This window comes from Halichoeres trimaculatus, unplaced genomic scaffold, assembly GCF_033239565.1.
Source record: "Halichoeres trimaculatus isolate MK-OKI-2021-1 unplaced genomic scaffold, fHalTri1.1 fHalTri1_scaffold_4, whole genome shotgun sequence".
Classification (NCBI taxonomy): Eukaryota; Metazoa; Chordata; class Actinopteri; order Labriformes; family Labridae; genus Halichoeres; species Halichoeres trimaculatus.
In genome coordinates this window covers 21,967,456-21,986,466 of record NW_027437182.1, presented here as the reverse complement: position 1 = coordinate 21,986,466, position 19,011 = coordinate 21,967,456, and the positions used below count along the sequence as shown (strand labels likewise).

Sequence of the window (19,011 nt, the reverse complement as noted above, 5' to 3'; positions counted from 1 at the left end):
ATCACCTACAGACAGCAGGAAACACGTCTGCATGTTAATCTGTAGCTGGCATTCATGTGGGCTTTGCCTAGCATTTTACTCCTTGAACATGTGACTCACTATGTGAAAAGTCCACACGTGCAGAAGAACTCAAGTTGTAGATCAACACTTTAGGGTGACAACTGAAATAGTTAGAAGTTATCAAAACAAAAATGTTGTTTTTAGAAATAAAGAGATAACTAAGATCATATTTAACACCTTACTGCCTAAATATATCAACAATTATACAAATACAAAAAATGTTTTTGTGTGTTTTTGCATTCTTACGGATGCTGAATTGAGTGAAGGTTGTTAATTTGAATATAGCACATACAAGTAGTATAATAATAGTTATAACTAAGTCATTTTAAGTTTATAGAAATGAGAAGTTCACCCGCTGACCAATAAATTGCTGTGAAAGGGCATTTGGCACCATCCTTGGTGTGTGTCGGATATAAATCTAATAGAGGGATACAAAGGTAATTTCTGTTCATCAAGATCTGACAGGGTATGTCACAAATTCATGACAACAGGCATCAAGGGGTTAATGTATTAGCTGAATAAACCTGAGATGAGGTAACTTTATTGTAGATTGTGACCTGGAGATGACAAATAATCTCACTGCGGTTAAAAAACGGTCTTTATCTCAATATAACAAGATGAATAAGGTGATAGTTTTTAACAGCTGAATGTTGCAGATGAGGACTTTGACCACCAAGCGGTTCAGTTTGGTTCGGCCGGCCCAGGGTTGTTATCTTATATTAATGAGATAAACATGAACTTTCTAAGAAAACTGGGATTCATTTGTTATATCAAGAAACTGTACAGGATGGGTGTCTGATCAGGGAAAAAAGTTCTACACACTCTTTTCATGTCAGTGTTTATCTCATAGTTTAATCTCTGACACATTATTACATAAAACTCTCTGGTCCAGTCAGAGTGAAACTGTTTCCTTTTCTCAGATCATCTCTGTGTGATATCAGTCTCAGTTTCTAACACTGTTAACATTATCTTGTATCAGATTATATTAAATGATATGAGAGGACTCTCTGGTAGTGCCCCCTCCTCCTCCTCTGCTGCTCTGCTAGCCTTTCTCTTCTCTTCCTGAGGTCTGTGGGTGGAGAAACTCTCCTCCATCTTCATGCTCACCCCTCTCTTCTTTTTAGTTTCTATCCTGAGAACAACTGACCCGTGTTTCAGCTTTATAACTCTCCATCTCTGACTTAACTGATGTCCTGATCATTAAATTATTGTTAAAGATCCTGAGCAGATGGTGGGGCTGAGAGTTACTGCAGAGTTTCTACAGGGCAAATACATCGAGGAGGGTGTGGGGAGGGGGGGGGGTGATAATTAACTCCATGCTTTGCCTCTCTGCAGGCCTGCAGCAAACTGAAACGCTGATTCAGTAAACAGAGAGGGGAGGGGGTCCAGGAGAGGGTGAGGAGGGGGGGATGCAGTAAGAGAGAGGGAAGAGAGGAGTGTTTCAGTGAAGTAAGGAAACGCTCAGAAAAAGTGATGAGGGATTTACAGTAAGAGGATAAAGATCCAAACATCAGATTAACAGGACTCAGTGGCACAAACAGAAAAGTAATTATTCTCATAAACTCTGGATTAGATTAAAAAAATAATAACTGATTACTGTCTGTGTGTTGAATATGAGGGTTGTGTCTGCTATGAAGTCAGCGACATCTAGAGGAGTATTGGATGAACTGACCGACTCAGAAACTACTGCAGAACAGCTGAGACTCTGGCTCGATCCCAATCTCCAACCTGAAGCCTGAACCTCACTGACTGCACTGGACGAGCAGTATGTGAGGCTGAGGAATCAAACGTTACACTGTACAAGAGGTGTGGGTTTATGGCCTCACATTGATTAACAGTTAAACCTGCCATAAACAATCCTTCATATACCTCATGTAAACCTACAGTCTGTTTCTTCTTTTCACATTCTTTTTCAATTGTAAAATGCACCTGCATTTTCTGTAATTCAGCGCACTATATGACTTAAATGTGTACATATTATATTCTTTTTTGAACAAAAGTTTATATTATTCATTTATTTGTTTATTTAATTATCTATTTATTTATTCATTCATTTATTCATTCATGTACTACATCAGCCCTGACTTCTATTTGTGGTATTCAGTGTTTATTCATATATGTTTGTGCAGGTAGAGCAAAGTTCAAGCCAAAGTCAAATTCCTTGAGTTATTTGAAGAATAAAGGCTGTTCTGGTTCTGCCTCTAATAAAGCTGACCTTCAGTACAAGTGGCTCAATTTCATTTTACACTGCCTCATGTTCTCAGAAACCATCAAAAATCAAAAAAGTAAAATCATTTCTGAATTCATGATAGCTTATGATAACGACTCTATTTACATGCAAGAATAAACCACAGCAGTAGTTACCAAAGTGTTGCATCTCTGCAAGATACTTGATAATGATTGGTCAAACAGCAATTATTTCCTTGCAGTGGACTTAACACCAGTGACAAACTGATTAAACATTAAGTGAATTCACGATGAACAGTCTCTCTTTTCCTTCCTCTACCTGTTGACACTGTGGTAAAAAGTTACAAAAAAACACAATAAACAATCAAATCTGAACTTTTCAGTCTTTTTGTGATTTTATTAACTTATCTTTTTACAGCTTTACTTTACACCAAACAGAAAAATTTCTGAAAACAGTGACACCTTGGTGTTAATTCATGGTAGAGGACTTATTAGCAGATAGAGTGCTGATGTTTAAAGGGATTAAAGTGTTTGTGCGTACAGTGAAACATTAAACCCATCAATCAGCAGCTTTTATAAACAATGTGTTTAGCTCAAAATGTTTCTCTTGTACCTTAAAACAGGTCCATTTAACCTCTGCTGAATTTAAATAATGCTTAATAAAAATCTTTTCAGCTGAGAAAGCTGGTCTCTACATTTCCTCTCTGTCAGCCGTGTCCGTTCAGCTCCCACTCAGTCCCTGCTGTCACATCAGCCCCTCCATTCTTCACCAGGAAACCCCACGAATTTAGCAGGGTGAGTCGCTCAGAGGGAGGACAGGAAAAGTAGTCCCTCTGTCTCTGACAGTATGTTTCAACTGGGGGGACAATGTTCCTGTAGCTCCAGTCCTAAAGATACACAAATGCTGATTAACCTTTAAAATTATTTTTTTTAAAAAAGATCTAAGTTCAGCTTTGGGAAGAAGGATGAATGTGATGACTGAAAATGAAAGGGAGAACTTGGGGCCATGTGTATGCAACAGTCCAGCTTTGATCCAACAATTAACACATAGATGACAAGATGTTCCACACTGTATCTGTATTTCTACTTATGACAAGGATGTGTGCATTTCCTCTTCAACATGTTTCTGACGTGAAACAGGTGTCAAGTGTGATCTGTACCTGCCATCGTAGGTTGAAGGCCTCCAGCAGCTGGACCCGGCCCGCATTGCTTGGCACACAGTCTACAGGAGGAGTCTGTTCCATGTCAGAGCCCCCCCTCAGATCCACAAACACCAACAGAGCTCTGATTGCAAACCAGCCCCCAAACTGGGGGTGAACGCACACCCCATACATCTTCTACAAAGACAGAGAGACAAGAGGGACAAGAAGAGAGAAAGACAAGCACTAGTTACCACGTTAATTATCCGTGGTAAGAGACAGTTTGTTCTTGGGAGAAAGGAACAATTAGTTAGTTAAGCTGGTTATTTACTCTGTCTGTCCACGGTGGCTCTGTGATGTCACTCTGCTGGTAGTAGTAAGCTCCCCCGGATACATGAGCCGCAGTCTGAGCGAGGAAACGTGGCCTCCTGCTGGGCAGCAGCTCATAGTCATAACTAACATCCACCTTCTGTCCCTGAAAACACTGAAGACACAGACACAGGTTATGAGTTAATACTGAGGTACTGCACATATTTACTGATAGACAACATGAAACACCATGATAATCAATCATTATTATGATCTAACTCACACCTGAGAGACTGCAGAGGACACACACTGTTTCACACACTGATCGATTGGGTCACGCACACCCCCACAGCCATGCTCCTCTATGAAGGGCAGGAAGGCTTTCTCGAACATGGATGGAGTACTGAAGACCACCACGGCCAGTGTGTCATCAGAATAGGACAGGGCCAGGGAGGGGGGAAGGACTGCATTGTACCAGCCCACCTGTCAAACAGACAGGTAGAGAGGACAGTTAACCCAGCCAACAGACGAACAGCAACTATTGTAATTAAACCTTCACTAACAGGATTTTCTAAAATTTATTACGACTTGAGTTATTTTAATAATGTACTTGGGTTGTTGTAATAATATTTTTCAAGTACAGAAAACAAAATTGCAATAATTAGCTTCATTTATAATATTTATTTTGTGTTGACTTATTTTCAGATCAATAGACTGATGAACCACATTGTACTGTGATGCTGTTTAATCAACATCCGACACAGCATTAAGATGGAAACAGCTCGGAAACAACGTTAAAACTACAACTAACCAAACGGAGACAGTATCAAAATAATGTTGATTATAAATATACCCACCTTTAGGGGGTGAACTTCAAACCCGAGTCCTGATAAACATTTCTCCAAAGGTCCTGTCACATCTTCCACTTTGACTGTGGCCGCCGCCATTGTTTTTCGTCAACAGCAAAGCAGGGGATTGTGGGAAACGTTGTTCTTCGGCTAAAGGATGGAACTTCTGTGTCACTTCTCTGTTTCCCGTTTGACTTCAAATCATTCAGCTGCTTGGATGAATATGTAACAGATTAAATCACATGAAACAACTTGTGTACCAGAGTGGCTTTAGTGATGAAAATGTTTTTGTTTTTTTTTTTGTTTTTCTTTTTACAGTGAAAACGCGTTTCATGTTCATGTGCTCAACAACTTTCTACTACATTACCCAGAGAGCCTCTGCAGTACATACGTCACCACGTTGCCGCTGCGTTGTTGCTGGCCCCTGGATTTAAAAGTGGAGTCGTCAGATCTTCGGTGAGTATTCTGACTAGCAGCTAACTTTGGTAGTGCCTGTAATGTTGTTTAAATCTCGTTATTATTTTTTACAGTGACATTTTTATTTGACCCAAGACATGATACATGTCAAAAAGTCAGATATTAACTTTTCAAACTGTCGACTTAAAAAATTCAAGATGAACACATAATCGGACAGCCTACTGCTAACCGCCGTTAGCCTTCTGATATTTTTAACATTTGGACGTTTTCAATCAACAACGTAACCCACGCACCCGTCACATTATAGAAGTGTTTTATGCGAAACAGTTTTCTTTTTTGTCACAGCCTGCGTCGAGGGTGCATGTAGTGTCTTCAGCCCCCTAGGTGAATTTGGATCTGCGTTTGTGGATTCAAAGTTTTATCAACAGGCAAGTATTAAAAATCTGATCGTCGAGGATAAGACAGGCACTTCACAAACACACCCGCGGGTCAACAGAGCATGAACATCACTTCACCATTCTGCACACTCAAGTGATCAGGTCACTGATGTTTGACAGTCCTACAGGTGTAATTCAATCTGCTCAGTGACACAGAGCTCAGCTTCACACACCTGCCAAAGGTAACACCTCTGACAGGTGTACTGTTTCTGTGTGGCACGCTGTCAAAACACACACATCAATAATAAAAACGTAGATATATGGATTGCTCATTAATTCTGTGTGTTTTTTTCTCTTTAGTGATGAGCTGGGACCGTCAGCTGAGCTCCCTACTCTCTGTAGCAGATGACAGTGTGGCGAGGATGAGGGTGAGTCTGATCCTAGCATCTTCTTTATATTCTGAGATGACCCAAACTCAAGTAGACTACTTGAGACTGCAGTCTCTATTATAGCTTCCTGTTGCTTCCTGTAGGTGTCACTAGAGATCAACTTAACTTATCAGACATGGCATGCAGAGCTACGACAAGGAGTCTGCAACTCCTGAGAGAACAGACAGAAAAGAAAAGCTTGTTAAGAGAGGCTGTGTTGTTGTTTTTTTCCCCCTAATTCATACTATTCCTTCCTAACCCAGATCCACTTACTAGTCCTAACTGCTTTTCCTGACATTTCCTTTACCATCCCTCACTTCAAACCCTCTGTATCTGACGTCTACTGGACAAAGCCCTCACTTTCCTACCACACTGCTCTGTTTCTGCTGCCAGCTCTAAATAATCACTAATACAAATATGTTTCTCTTACTGTAGGAGAGACTGAGCTCACCTGGAGAAGGTGAGGGAACTGTATGTGTGAGCGCAGGCTTGTGTGTGTTTGTCTTTATTAAAATGTATTGCCAAACTAAAAAAGGGAACATATCAGCTGGCAGACAGAAGAAGTAACATTGACACATGATAACAGTTTACATATTTAAGTAAAAGTACACGCCAATTAATCTCTCCTGAAGTTGTGAAAAAGTTATGAAAGTTTTCAAAACATAAATTTGTTAATGATAGCTTTATCATTTGACTAAGTATCTTTATTGAAAATAAAAAATAATGACAATAAACAAAAATAATTAGAGGCCTCATTTAGCTACAACAAAACAGAAATGCAGATTCACTTGTATCATTTTAGATACAATGAATACAAAGAGGCTACTGAGAGTGGAAAAAAACAGTAAGACATAAGAGGAGGAAATTCAGTTTTTGGAAGTTTTCTTACTGAAAAATCAACAACAGACGGATATTAACTTTTCTGTCATCATCCTCTTTGTCTACAGATTTGTTTCCTTCAAGGGAGCGGATCAGTGACCCCCATGCTACTGCTCCTCTTTCCCTCCCCCTCCCTCACAAAGAGGGCCCCCTGTCTGTCGGTGTTCAGTGGTCAGACCTGGCAACTCTGCAGTCCCAACTGCAGATACAGAAACAGGTGTGTTTTCAGAGCCAGATGTGTGTGTGTGTGTGTGTGTGTGTGTGTGTGTGTGTGTGTGTGTGTGTGTGTGTGTGTGTGTGTGTGTGTGTGTGTGTGTGTGTGTGTGTGTGATGTAACTGCTGACAGAGTTTCTATCTGTCTCAGGAGATTCAGTCTCTGACACAGAGGGTTAGCAGCATGGAAACAGAGAGACACAGTCAGCACAGCCTCATCCAGAAACTACAAGGTAACCTGCTGCTGACATCACAACTACACAACAAGTACACACTGACTACACTTTACACAGATGCTGTTGACTGCATATGAGGAATGGACTGTGCTGTCATATTGTCCTCCGTGGGTTTAAAGACTTCTGGACAATCAGACCTCAGGATTACAAGTCACTAAGGGTGGGAGGAAAAAAAAAAGAAAATTGGTATATCAGGATTTTTTGTTTGAGAATATAAAATTGGGAATCTTTGTCAGAAAAAACCTTTTATTTTTTTTCAAATTCAAATCATTTCAGTCTTTTTTTTTTTTTTTAAACTGGATTGGAAAAAGTTACCACTTTTCTCCAGCAGAGGGTGAAATGTTTCTCTCTGACTCATGTGATGTGCATTTTATGGAAAATATGGCTCCTGATCTTGGCTGTTTCCCAAAGCCCAGGTACCTTGCCTTGCCTTGGTCTGATGTGGGCGTGGGCAGGCATCCACATCATCAGTCGCTGCCCAAGTGCTGTTCCAATGTTCATGTCCTTAGGAGGCATATGTCCTCCGTTTGGTTAGCATGTGGCTTATTGACCAAAGATACACTGGTGCATCCTTCCCTGCCTTGCCATGGCTATAAATACCCAACATGCAACGGGTGGATCTTCAAAAAAGGGTAAAAAAATGGAAGGAAAAGACACACCAGAGAGAGACGCACCAGCGGAGGTGCGTGGTAAATTCCAATGTAAATGTTAGTAACAAAATACACCTGAAAATAACAACTTGTACCATGTCCACCACTTAACTTTTTTGTGTGTCACTCACGTAACTATAATTACTGAGAAGCCGCACCTGCAGTGTCAATGATGTGACAATAAAACAGCAAAAAGCGTACATAAGCGGCAAGCCATGACAATATTTGTAGCCGCTTGAGCTCCTCCCATGTTTGTATAAACTTTCCAAGCACTGTCCACAGTGCAACACGTTATGTGAGAAAATGTAACTCCAATTACATATACATTTGTGACAGGAATCTGATGGTAAAAAATATGCCTTTGTAGGCTGTTCCATTAGCATCTCCTTTTGAGCAGAGGCAGGACACTTGCCTTGGATTGGAAGGAAGTGGCTTCGGAGGCACTGCCTTCAAAGGCAAGGCAACATACCTGGGCTTTGGGAAACAGCCATAGTATGTAGACACCATCATCTTTTTCACATGGTCTGGTGTTAAAAAAAGCAAACTAGAAATCTCAAATATTGAAGAATCCCGATTTAAATCGAATCGACATCCCAAAAACTGTAATAGAATAGAATCGAATTGCGAGAATAGCAAATCATCCCAGACCTACTGGTCACTGGGGGGTAGTTTGTTAAAGAGATATAAACCATGAATTTCACTCACCCACCCACTCACTCACCCACTTTCTTTCTCCCTTAGAAGAGGTGCAGAGGCTGAGGAGCAGAGGGACAGAGGAGTGGAGGAGAGAAGCAGGAGAGCTCAGTTGTCTGCGAGAACAATTCACCAGAGCCACATCCCTAGGCATCCTAGAGGAGAGGTGCATCATGGGAGCTCCTTTAGGGTGGGGATTGATGCAGAGTGGTAAGGAGCATGAGAGAAAAGATGATGAAACTTCTACTCTTTGTGTTTGTGCAGTTGGAGCTTAAAGATTGAACACCTGAGAGGAGACATGGAGCTGCTGAAAACACACCTGAGTATGTTCAAAGCTAATTCATATGTTTGTGTTGAGTCTGTGTTGTAAGTTACACACAGGAGCTTATGTGCACCTTTTAAAGAACATCATACACTGAACCAACACTGCCAGTCTACCCTGTGGTAAACCCTCTGGATCGTGCATTTACATCACTCCACGTATCCCTGCAGTATTCCCCCGTCCTCTGCTGACAATAATTCACTGGCTATAAGTTCCATCTCCTCCAAAGTTGCCTCTGTTTCTTCTTTGCAGTGATAAGAGTAAGATTCACAGCTGCTCAACATTAATCAGCTCCTCTAATATAATGCACTTCAGTTCTGTCGCCACAGTTTCCTGAAGCAAAATAAGAAAGCGGTGATATGAGAGGCCTAGAACTCACACTGCCACCTAGTGTTCAGGAGGAGTACTGCAAGGCAAAGTGGACACTTAAAGACACAAGTCTGCTTTGCTCATGTCAGCGTAAAATCAACAAAGAAGTAAAAATCAGGCTTCACACACACACACACACACACACACACACACACACTCACACACACACACACACACACACACACACACACACACTTGTTGTCAGTGTGTGATCTGTGTTCCCACAGGAAGGCAGGAGGAGGAGCTGCTTCACCTACAAGAGGAAACCAGTGACAGTAGGAGGCGAAACCAACACACATGCAGGGTAAACACCAACACTGCGACAAACACACACGGTGACAATATAATACACTGTACTGTACGTTATATAATTTACATTGTGACAGTCACTGCTTTATACTCGACTGATGTGATACACTCTGAACACTGGATGAGTGCTGTCCTCTGTGTTCGCTGTGCGGATCTTTTGTGTGTAATTTTTTTATCTTTTGTATCGGGGATTGTGTTTTTTTCGTAATATGTTATGTCTGTGTTGTCTGTATTTTATGTGTGTTATGTCATGAAGTGTAATGTATATTGTTTACGCTGTGATTCACCTTTGTTCTCTTTATTTCTATACTGTGTATTTTGTGAATTCAACATATTATTTGTATGATGTGTGTATGTTGTGTTGTATTTTTCATGTGTTGTGTTTTTTGTGTGTGTGTTTGTTTAGACAGTGGAGCAGATGACTAACAGCTTCAGATCTTTGAGCTCTGATCTGACAAAAAGCGTCTCAGACACACGGCAAGAGGTTCAACAGATCAGGTTTGTATATTTGTGTGTGTGTGTGTGTGTGTGTGTGTGTGTGTGTGTGTGTGTGTGTGTGTGTGTGTGTGTGTGTGTGTGTGGTTCTGTGTGTAGAGGCGAGTGTATATAAGTGATGTGAAATGACTCTTCAAACAGGTCAGCTGTGTCACAGCTGAAGGAGGAGCTCAGGACAATCAGAGAACATCAACCACCCACACACACACCAAGTGAGACTAACACACACATGCCCACATTTTCATAATCACAAAAACACAGTTTAACTGATGTGTCTGTGTCTCTTTCTGTGTCTGTGTGTGTCTGTGTGTGTTTTCAGAGGCCTCCCCGCTGCTCTCTTTCCCCCACAGAGAGCTCACACCTGAGCCAAACTTGGACTCTGGATCTGAGGACTTAAGTCCAACCCCAAGTCTGGCTGAGGTGAGCTCAGATGACCTGTCCTGGCTGGACTACAGAGACCCTGCAGGTACATGCCACACGGACACAACACACACAGACACACGCTTTGTTTTGGAAACTTGCGAGCTGCTCCTCCTCTTCCTCTCTCAGATCTTCGTCATCAACAAGTCAGCCTTAGCGATCAGTCTGACTTGTCAGCTCCAGACCCAGAGCTGCAGGGTGATGAAGATGATGATGATCTCCTTGATGATGTTTTGCACCCAGATGTAGGCTCTGACCTGAGCCTGAATGACCTTTGACCTTTCTTTACATTGACATGCTGACATGTTCATTTGTAAATGTATTTAAAATAGCTTTATAAAAAATAGTCACACACCTGAACTGGACCACGCCCACTCATCAACACCTGTTTGTTTTCAGCTGTAGAGGTATTATGTGTCTCTGACCAGTCACTGCTTTTAATGAACTTACAAGAGGTGAGTGTGAACCAAACACACTCTCACCTGTTCAAGGTTCTGGCGTGGTTCGGATCATTTAAATGGAGCCCATGTTGTTGGAGAATAAAGGGAAACACATGTCATTTTTAAAATACTTTTAATAATAAAACACACCAATAAAACAATAGAGCCTCATTATCAATCATTATTTTCTTATTGACTACTTGGCAGTAAAGCTGTAATGTGTCATTTCTCCTGTACTGAATCTTCATTTTGTAGAAAACATCCTGTATAGAGTTTTAGTATAAAATGCTTTTAGAAGAAGGTGTTATTAAAATAAACTGTTTTATAGAAATTGTATGTGTACTTTTATTTTCTGACTTACAGCAGCTCATGGTTAAAAGATCTAACAATGAAAGTGTTAGTGTGGGGATTTTCTCGGGTATTAATGTGATCAGCACTGTGGTTTCACCATTTGTAAGGCACTGTGAGAATGAGCTGCTGTATTGTGTTTGTAAAGAGCAAATTCTGAAGTTTTGTGCTCAAAATGTGTCATTTTGTGAGTCAGTCTACAGCAGCTTCTGTATGTGAGCCTGTCACACAGAGTAAGTCAGAGCAGAGACCTGAGAGAATTTTTCAGGGAACCCCTGACAGGACTAGGAGACATGGGACATCTAAAAAACACGTTATAGTAAAAACAGCGTGAGAGCTGATCTGAACCCAAAACACCTGAGGGAGTTAACACACCCACACTGACAACACAGAATCACTAAAACACACTGACAAAACTCAACAAAATGTTTGTCATAAATCCAAAAACACTGATCACTTGATTTATGTTTCTCTGCTGACAGTCCAACATTATGTCATCAGACCTGTGACAGAAGTCTGAACACATGACGCAGACACATCTTCCACCAAAAAGCCCAAAACATAAAATATCGTCATCATCTTCATCTTCTTCATTGTCCTCTGCAGCTTCCTCATCTCCTCTACTCTCAGGGATCCAGTCCACATTTTACCCAGAGTGCTCTCTGTTTGCTGTCGTGCTTCCATCAGTAGTTGTACATAGAGAGAGGCGTGTCCTCCATCACGTCATCCTGCACACACACACATACACCTACATTAATCTGATTACACACCAAGTACTCAAATAATCAAAGGGTATGCAAGGATGACACATTTCCATATTGGACGTGCCTCATCAGTCAGACCTGTTATTTTCTTTATCTGACTCATGACTTCAGAAAGACATGGGAATGTCATCAATTATGTGTTCCAACTTAATGAATCAAAAGTCTCAGTCAGTGTAAGTTTCAGTTTCAAAATAAAAAGTTAAATGCGTCAAATTTAAGGATAACCCTTTACTTTATGCTCCTGATAAATAGGAGGCACTGGCTGGAAACTGTGGCTCCTTTCAACAAATCACAAGTTATGAAAAAGGGAATAGATATCAAACATACAGCTTATGAAATAAAATGCTGACTGTGTTCAGAGACAGGGCTCCGGTGTGAAACAACTAGTCATCAGCTCACCATGGAGACGTCTTGCAAACGGCTGAAATCTGATCGCTGTCTTCTGTGACGTCTGAGGAAGAGAAGCAGTGTGACGAAAACGGCTGTGATGATGAGGGCCGACACCAGACCGGTCAGCAGGGGGTCTAATGAGGGAGACTCATGGACCATCACAGCTGAAATACAAACATAAAAAACACCTGAGCAGGTAGAATCCAGATGAGCAGAAGACTGAAAAAACTGAGACTGAGACACACTGAACAAAAGTCGGCACAAGAACCAAAACAGCTGATTATAACGACTGTTGTAATGGTGATGATGAGTCATTATCAAATTAATAAGAATAATGATAACAGAGACAGACTGAAAATGATGTTTATGATTATGATGATGATGACTTTGCTGATGAGAATGATGATTATGATATTATTGATGTTATTACTGATAGCCTAATGAGGACAGGGATGATAACGATGATCATGCTAGTGATGATGATGATGAGGAGGAGAAGGATGATGATGAGGATGAAAAAGACGATGTTTATGATGATGACTATGAATTTGATTGAAATGATAATATTATGCTTTATCATGAACACAGTCATAATTAAAATTTTAGCAATGATGATGTGGATGAACAAGATGATGAAAACAGGGATGATAATGATGATGGTGATTACAGGCATAGTGTTGTGCAGGTCTTCAGATCTTGTATAAAGAACAGTATGATGGAGTTGATGCTGCTGCAGATGAGAATATTTACAGTTATGATGATAATTCAGTGGTGATAATGATTATGATGATGATAATCAGATGGGAATGATTACTACTGTGATGAAATTCTGTTGATTATGATGAGAGGAATGAGGATGAGGATGAGAATGGTGGGGATTGTAAAAAATAGTTATTTTAATGATTTGAATGATTAATATGATGGTGATGATGGAAATGATAAAACAAGGTATCATGATGATGGAAATGATGATGATGAGAATGATTATGTCATGGCTGAGCTCTGCAAAATTTAGTTCAGACTTCTGGTGAGTGTGTGAGTACTGAGTCTGTTGTCTATGGTTACAGTTTGCTACCATCACCCTTAAGTGAACAGTGTTTGTTTTTGCTGCTGACAGTAAAAATGAGCTCAGAGCGATGGATCTTCAGACTAATGCCTCGTTAAACCCTCAAAAAGTTTTTTGATTAAACTGTTCAATCAGTACTCCTCAGTAATGATTCCTGAAGTCTGTATCTGCTGCTGCACACGAGAAGAAGATGAAGATATAAAAGAGCAGGCAGAAGAAGAACAAACAGAAGAACTCGGTGTTCTGTACTCTTATTAGTCACATGGCCACTCTGATGAACACAACCATGACTGATGAGAGCCTGGTGGTGACAGAGCAGCGCGTGTGTGTGTTTTTTCATCTGCGTGTGTGTTTAAGAGAGACAGGGACAGAGAGACAGAGAGAACAGCTATTCCTTTATTCCAGTTTCAGAAACAAACATAAACAGACTCACTGTCTCCTCCCACGTGGCGCTGGGGGGGCGTGTCTTTGGAGGGAGAGGGTGCAGCAGACGGTGGGGGGTCCCCGCTGAAGGTCTTGTTGATTCCATTTTTGGAAGAGGCAGTGTGGTTCAGAGGGGCTGGTTTTGAGGACCCAGGTGTTTGTGGACGAAGGGACTGGTTGGAGGGTTTGGTGGAAGCCAGATGTGTTGTATTGATGCCGTGTTGTGTTGGGGTGGTTTGACCTAGGGATGGAGGGCTGGTGGTGTTCAAGGTCTGGTTGTGGTTCCCAAAAGGAAGAGGAGGAGTCTGTGGGGTTGCTGGCTCAGTTTGGTTTGGGTGTAACAAAGAGATGACAGAGCCTGAGGGAAGAGGATCACAAAGCGAGTGTTACTAAAGTGATTACTTCATCTGAGACAAGTCATGTGTGAGATGTTGCTGAAGTTAGTCTGTCTTTGGTCTGGGTAACTTTGACCCTTATCTACTCTCTGAAGTTCCATGTAATTCTTCTTCCTCTGAGACATAATCTTCCTCTGTGGTTTATTCTTATCCATATTCTGAAGTCTACCTTCACTAAAGTGACTGCAGCTGTTAACACACTGCAAAAAAACAGAAATCTTGTCCAGTGTTTTTGTCTCATTTTAAGCAAAAATTATCTTGTTAGTCTTGATATGAGCCACTTTTAACTGAACAGTTGAGAAAATGTCTTATTTCAAGTTATTTAAATACAAAAATTAGGTCCAAATTGTTTGTAACAAGTAAAAAAAAATGTGCCAATGGAACAAGAAAATGTGCTCAAAAGTTTGCTTGAAACTAGAATAATGTCTTTATACAAGAAACTTTTCACTTGTTCCATTTGCAGATTTTTTAACTTTTTTCAAGCAATTTAGACCTTGTTTTTGTCTTCAAATAACTAGAAATAAGACATCTTTCTGGACTGGTCAGATGAATGTGGCTCAAATTAAGTCTAAAAAGACATCTTCTACTTAAAAGAAGACAAAAACACTTGATGAGATTTCAGTTTTTTGCAGTGCAGCACCAAGAACTGAGGGTAACTCTAACTTGTCTAGAAAGTACTACAGCTATGTGCAGTTTGCTTTCAGTTTTACGTGTAATTTTGAGGATTAGCTGCTGTATCATCACTATCTCTTGAAGAACAGATTCATTATTTTCAGGTCATTCAAGGGTGGAATTGTTGTCACAGTTTCTGGAAAGTTTGAGTGTAATATCTCAGACAGAAACTGTCACAGTTACTACAAATTCTCAGCAGTACCTTTTTTTTTTTTTTTTTTTTTTTTTTTTTTTTTTTTTTTTAGATCTGTTTCAAAATGAGTTTCATTCTCAAAGAAAAATAAATGCATAGTGGATCATTTTAATATACACATGGAAACTATTTACCCAAGGGGATCAATAAAGTATTGCTGATTCTGATATACAAACAGCACTGGTGCACAGAGATGCTGATTGTTTAGAGCACAGCTTAGAGCACATGTAACTCTTTGTGTGCCTTTTGTGAACTAGACCGTTTTATCTTCTCTGCACAGGTTTATCAGGGGGAAGAGCCATGTTATCATTTTGGGGATCATGCCCTCAATCTTTATGTCTTGTGTTTGCTCACTGCTACATGCGGCACATGTGTTTAAGTTACAATGAGCAACAACATCTCCCTAAAATTTCATTTTTGGATATCAATGTTTTATTTCATTGCATTTCATTAAAACCATTACTGCCAATCACAGCATCTCAACACACACTAGCATCACCCCGTCACTGCATGACCTTGCAAAGTGCACACAGTAGTAACGTTTTAGGATGTGGTGCATTGATCAGTTAGAGGTGTTTCTAATGTCCCACTCAAAGTGATCCCAACTGTTTTGTTATCCAGGTTTATCATCACTACATCCTCATGAATTAGCATGACTTTATTTGTTGAACTTTCTTGCTGGGGATGTGCAGCCAGCCATGCAAACTGATGTCCCAGAGAACCCAAAGTTTAGCAAAATGTTATTTGGTGGGAGTGGGAGGAATTTTTTCCATCTGACTGTTCGTGTTGCATTCTACTTGCATAAAATCCTCTGTTTAAAATGTTTTCAGAGTGACTGATTACCATTATCCATCTTTGATCCAGCAGTAGTAGAGATGATCCTCCCCCCTGTTGTTGTGTTCCCATTTGAACTATTGGTGGCTCCTGGTCCTGGGCTTGGCTGTACGCTGGGGTCTCTTGGTGGAAGTATGGGAATAGTTGTGTTGATATGGTCTGGAGCAGGAGCAGGAGCAGGAGCAGGTGCAGGAGCAGGAGCAGGAGCAGGAGCAGGATCAGAGTCTGGTGGATCAGAGGAAGCAGCGTGCAGATCAGCAGACAGGAAGCAGAATCAGACATCTCTGGTGAGGAGTTCACTGTCCTGAACAGAAACTTGTTATGAACGCAAACAGACAGAGTGTCTCCAACAGAGTGTACTGTGTGTGTTTGTGCATTAAGATAGAGATCCTGTTTCAGTGGCACACACTCTTCTTTAAACACAACAGACACACGCTGCCTCTGTATGTTCCTTGTGCTGCACAGCCCAGACGTCAGTCACACTGAGATCATCAGAGACATCTCTGCTATGCAGATCATCCTGTAAAAACTTGTATAGAATGTTAATTATGTTCATTTTTGAGCTTTCCATAAGGCCAATTTAAAAAAATTATGGAAACCAGATAAAAACATGATCCAGAAACACAGCAGACTCTCAGGACTTCGGCCCATTTAGGACAGAGTAAAGCTGTCTTGTGGTCTGATGAATCAGAATCTGACATTCTTTTTGGAAATCATGGACGCTGTTTTCTTCTTTCCAAAAAGGAATGAGAGCACCTGACTTGTTTTCAGCTGCCAGTTGAAAGCCAGCATCCCTGATAGTCTGGGGATCATAAGTGTCCATGGCATTGGGAGCTGACACAACTGTGAAGACTCCATTGACGCTGAATTATATATGCAGATTTAGAAGCAACACATGCAGACAATGATTTTTTTTCAGGGGGAATTTGTATATCAGGGTTGTATTTTCATGTCTTTGTGTTATTTAAATAATCTGTAGTGCTATATTAGCTCAATCAGTTCAGCCAGACAGACTTTTATTGATTAGTTTAGAAGACTGTCACAATATTGAAGACAATCTGGCTGAGATCTTTTCTGGGTAATAACTGGGTTCCTAAGGATTATTTTAAGGCTGAGCCATCAGTTATTTCAACACAAATGAAACAATGAATATTAATTCTGCAATGTTATACAATTTCCTCCAGAGCAAGCTAATCAGGGACAGTCGGTACATGATGGTGTGCTGCCTTCAGTTAGAGGTGTAGTTCATCACAATGTACTGCCTTGTCATTATTAGACAGTAACAGCCCAGCTGACCTCTGCTCAACTCAATTAAAGCTGAAGGAACAGCAGTCTTCTCCTTTTTTTTTTCTTCTTCTGTGACAGAAACCAAAAACTGCCAGTTGAGGAAAAGAGTTTGTGAGCAGAATAATCCACTGGAGGGTCTCGATCCAGTCTGATAAGTGGTCTAGATTCAGTTTATGGTCTGAGTAGCAATGGCCGATCAAGTGTCAAAGAAAAGGTCTGTATGCAGAGCAACATCAGGAGGAACACGATAAAATCAGTTTTCCTTTGCAGCTTCAGAAAGACCAAGCAGTGTTTACAGATGAGACTTAAAAACGTAGAATCTGTGCAGTATGCAAAGAGATCTGATTTCTTGTCCGAGGAGCATCAACCAATCAGGTGTCAGCAGCAAAAACAGTCTGTATGGAGAGCAACAGCAGGTGTTTGAAAAACTCCTGAGTTCAAAGACAAATTTGGGTCCTGTAGCTGTCTGAAAAGAGGATAAGGGCTCGCCTCTTTATCTCGTTAGAAGTGAAACAAAGCTAGGCTGAGTTTAGCATTTTCAAATTAGCTTCTGTCAACGACAGACTTTAAAACTCCACCAGAAAAAAACATGGTTTCCATCACAGAGATTACGTCAGACCCAGTTCAGCATACACTTCTCTGCATCATGATGTTGTAAATTCAGCAGATTTAGGGGCTCTAAATTATAAGATTATCTGTTGTTGTTGGTTTTTTTCAGCTTCATACTGCTGGAGGAAGCTAAAGTGAACAGGAGCTCCTCTGGTGGATGTAATGACCCAAGAAATGACAATTGTTGTCTTGCAGACAGATCTGCAGGGTTAGCTTTTTTTTTCTCTTAAACACAAGATCACTGATCAAGTTGCTACTCAGACTGTAAACAATGTGGCACACTGGAAAAAAGTTCTGCTGTAAGTTAACTTTGAGTTACCACAAAGTTTTTCATAACAGAAAATATTCTGAGATAGGTCTTTGTTCAGGAGCCGGCGAGAGCAGGATGTGAAAAGGTGTGTAGAGAAAATGCAAACAGTGACACAAGCAGGAAAGGAGGTTGGAGAAGTAATATTTTCAGTAGTGTTATAAAGGTGGTATAAAGTTGTGATTTGAAGTAAAGTGAAGCAGAGGTTTGTCCACCTTTTATCTCCAGGAAACACCCCGGTTTGTGAGTGTGTGTCTGTATGTGTTCTCACCTGAAGCAGCAGATCCACAGGTGATGAGCAGTAGACAGAGAATATTCCACAGTTTGAACTCCATGTTCTGTCAGGCAGGGCTGAGACACAACAACAGACAGATTCTTTCGTCTCTGCTTGCTCTCCTGGTTTACTGTGACAGAAAACAAAACTGTCTGCTGTATTCCCCGCAGACAGACAGATAGAGAAGCTATGAGACAGACAGACTCCACTGCGGTGAGCTGTGTGCTGAGGGAGTGAAGGAGGAGTGTTCTGACTTCTCTCACTCTGTCTCTTTGTGTGTGTGTGTGTGTGTGTGTGTGTGTGTGTGTGTGTGTGTGTGTGTGTGTGTGTGTGTGTGTGTGTGTGTGTGTGTGTGTGTGTGTGGTTCTGTTGTTGTAGTTCAAACTGTAACCTCCCTGTTGTTGCTTTTTCCTCAGTTGAATGGTTTGTGATGTCCACAGTAACCCACATGGGGGTGCTGTAGCTCTGACACTGGTCCTGTGACACCGTAATGACATTTAAGTGTTTTTAGTTAGAGGATTTTGATCCTTATACAGATTTTTCTGGCAATTGTTAAATCTTAAGATCATCTCAGAAATTGAATTTCATTTTTAATATTAAATTTTGCAACAATTTGGAGATACATACCTCCAGTTTGTGTTTGTGTAGCCTGCGAATA

The 19,011-nt window shown here is 40.7% G+C and overlaps 3 protein-coding genes across 6 annotated transcripts; 1 reads left to right on the top strand and 2 right to left on the bottom strand.

Moving 5' to 3' along the window:
• Nucleotides 1-2,792: 2,792 nt before the first annotated feature.
• Nucleotides 2,793-4,677, bottom strand: mmachc (metabolism of cobalamin associated C). Its single transcript, XM_074668603.1, has 5 exons — nt 4,553-4,677; nt 3,981-4,178; nt 3,718-3,870; nt 3,408-3,584; nt 2,793-3,134 (listed from the first exon to the last, which is right to left on the bottom strand). The coding sequence occupies exons 1-5, from the start codon at nt 4,640-4,642 to the stop codon at nt 2,955-2,957; spliced, it is 798 nt and encodes a 265-aa protein (XP_074524704.1). The 5' UTR covers nt 4,643-4,677; the 3' UTR covers nt 2,793-2,954.
• A 244-nt stretch (nt 4,678-4,921) lies between these two features.
• LOC141789241 (uncharacterized) lies at nt 4,922-10,972 on the top strand. 4 transcript variants are annotated; one of them, XM_074668599.1, is made up of 13 exons: nt 4,922-4,999; nt 5,306-5,388; nt 5,698-5,765; nt 6,201-6,225; nt 6,713-6,861; nt 7,009-7,090; nt 8,485-8,602; nt 8,701-8,759; nt 9,355-9,431; nt 9,843-9,934; nt 10,073-10,143; nt 10,251-10,397; nt 10,481-10,972. In XM_074668599.1, exons 3-13 carry the CDS (start codon nt 5,700-5,702, stop codon nt 10,627-10,629), a joined length of 1,035 nt encoding a protein of 344 aa, XP_074524700.1. In that variant the 5' UTR covers nt 4,922-4,999; nt 5,306-5,388; nt 5,698-5,699; the 3' UTR covers nt 10,630-10,972. The 4 variants fall into 4 exon arrangements, with proteins under 4 accessions (XP_074524700.1, XP_074524702.1, XP_074524699.1 ...); XM_074668601.1 differs by lacking the exon at nt 5,306-5,388 and having other exon boundaries at nt 4,953-4,999; XM_074668598.1 differs by lacking the exon at nt 4,922-4,999 and having other exon boundaries at nt 5,012-5,388.
• On the bottom strand, nt 10,908-18,599 carry LOC141789244 (uncharacterized). Its single transcript, XM_074668602.1, has 5 exons — nt 18,351-18,599; nt 15,886-16,101; nt 13,793-14,140; nt 12,303-12,457; nt 10,908-11,867 (listed from the first exon to the last, which is right to left on the bottom strand). The coding sequence occupies exons 1-5, from the start codon at nt 18,412-18,414 to the stop codon at nt 11,823-11,825; spliced, it is 828 nt and encodes a 275-aa protein (XP_074524703.1). The 5' UTR covers nt 18,415-18,599; the 3' UTR covers nt 10,908-11,822.
• Between the last annotated feature and the right edge of the window lie 412 nt (nt 18,600-19,011).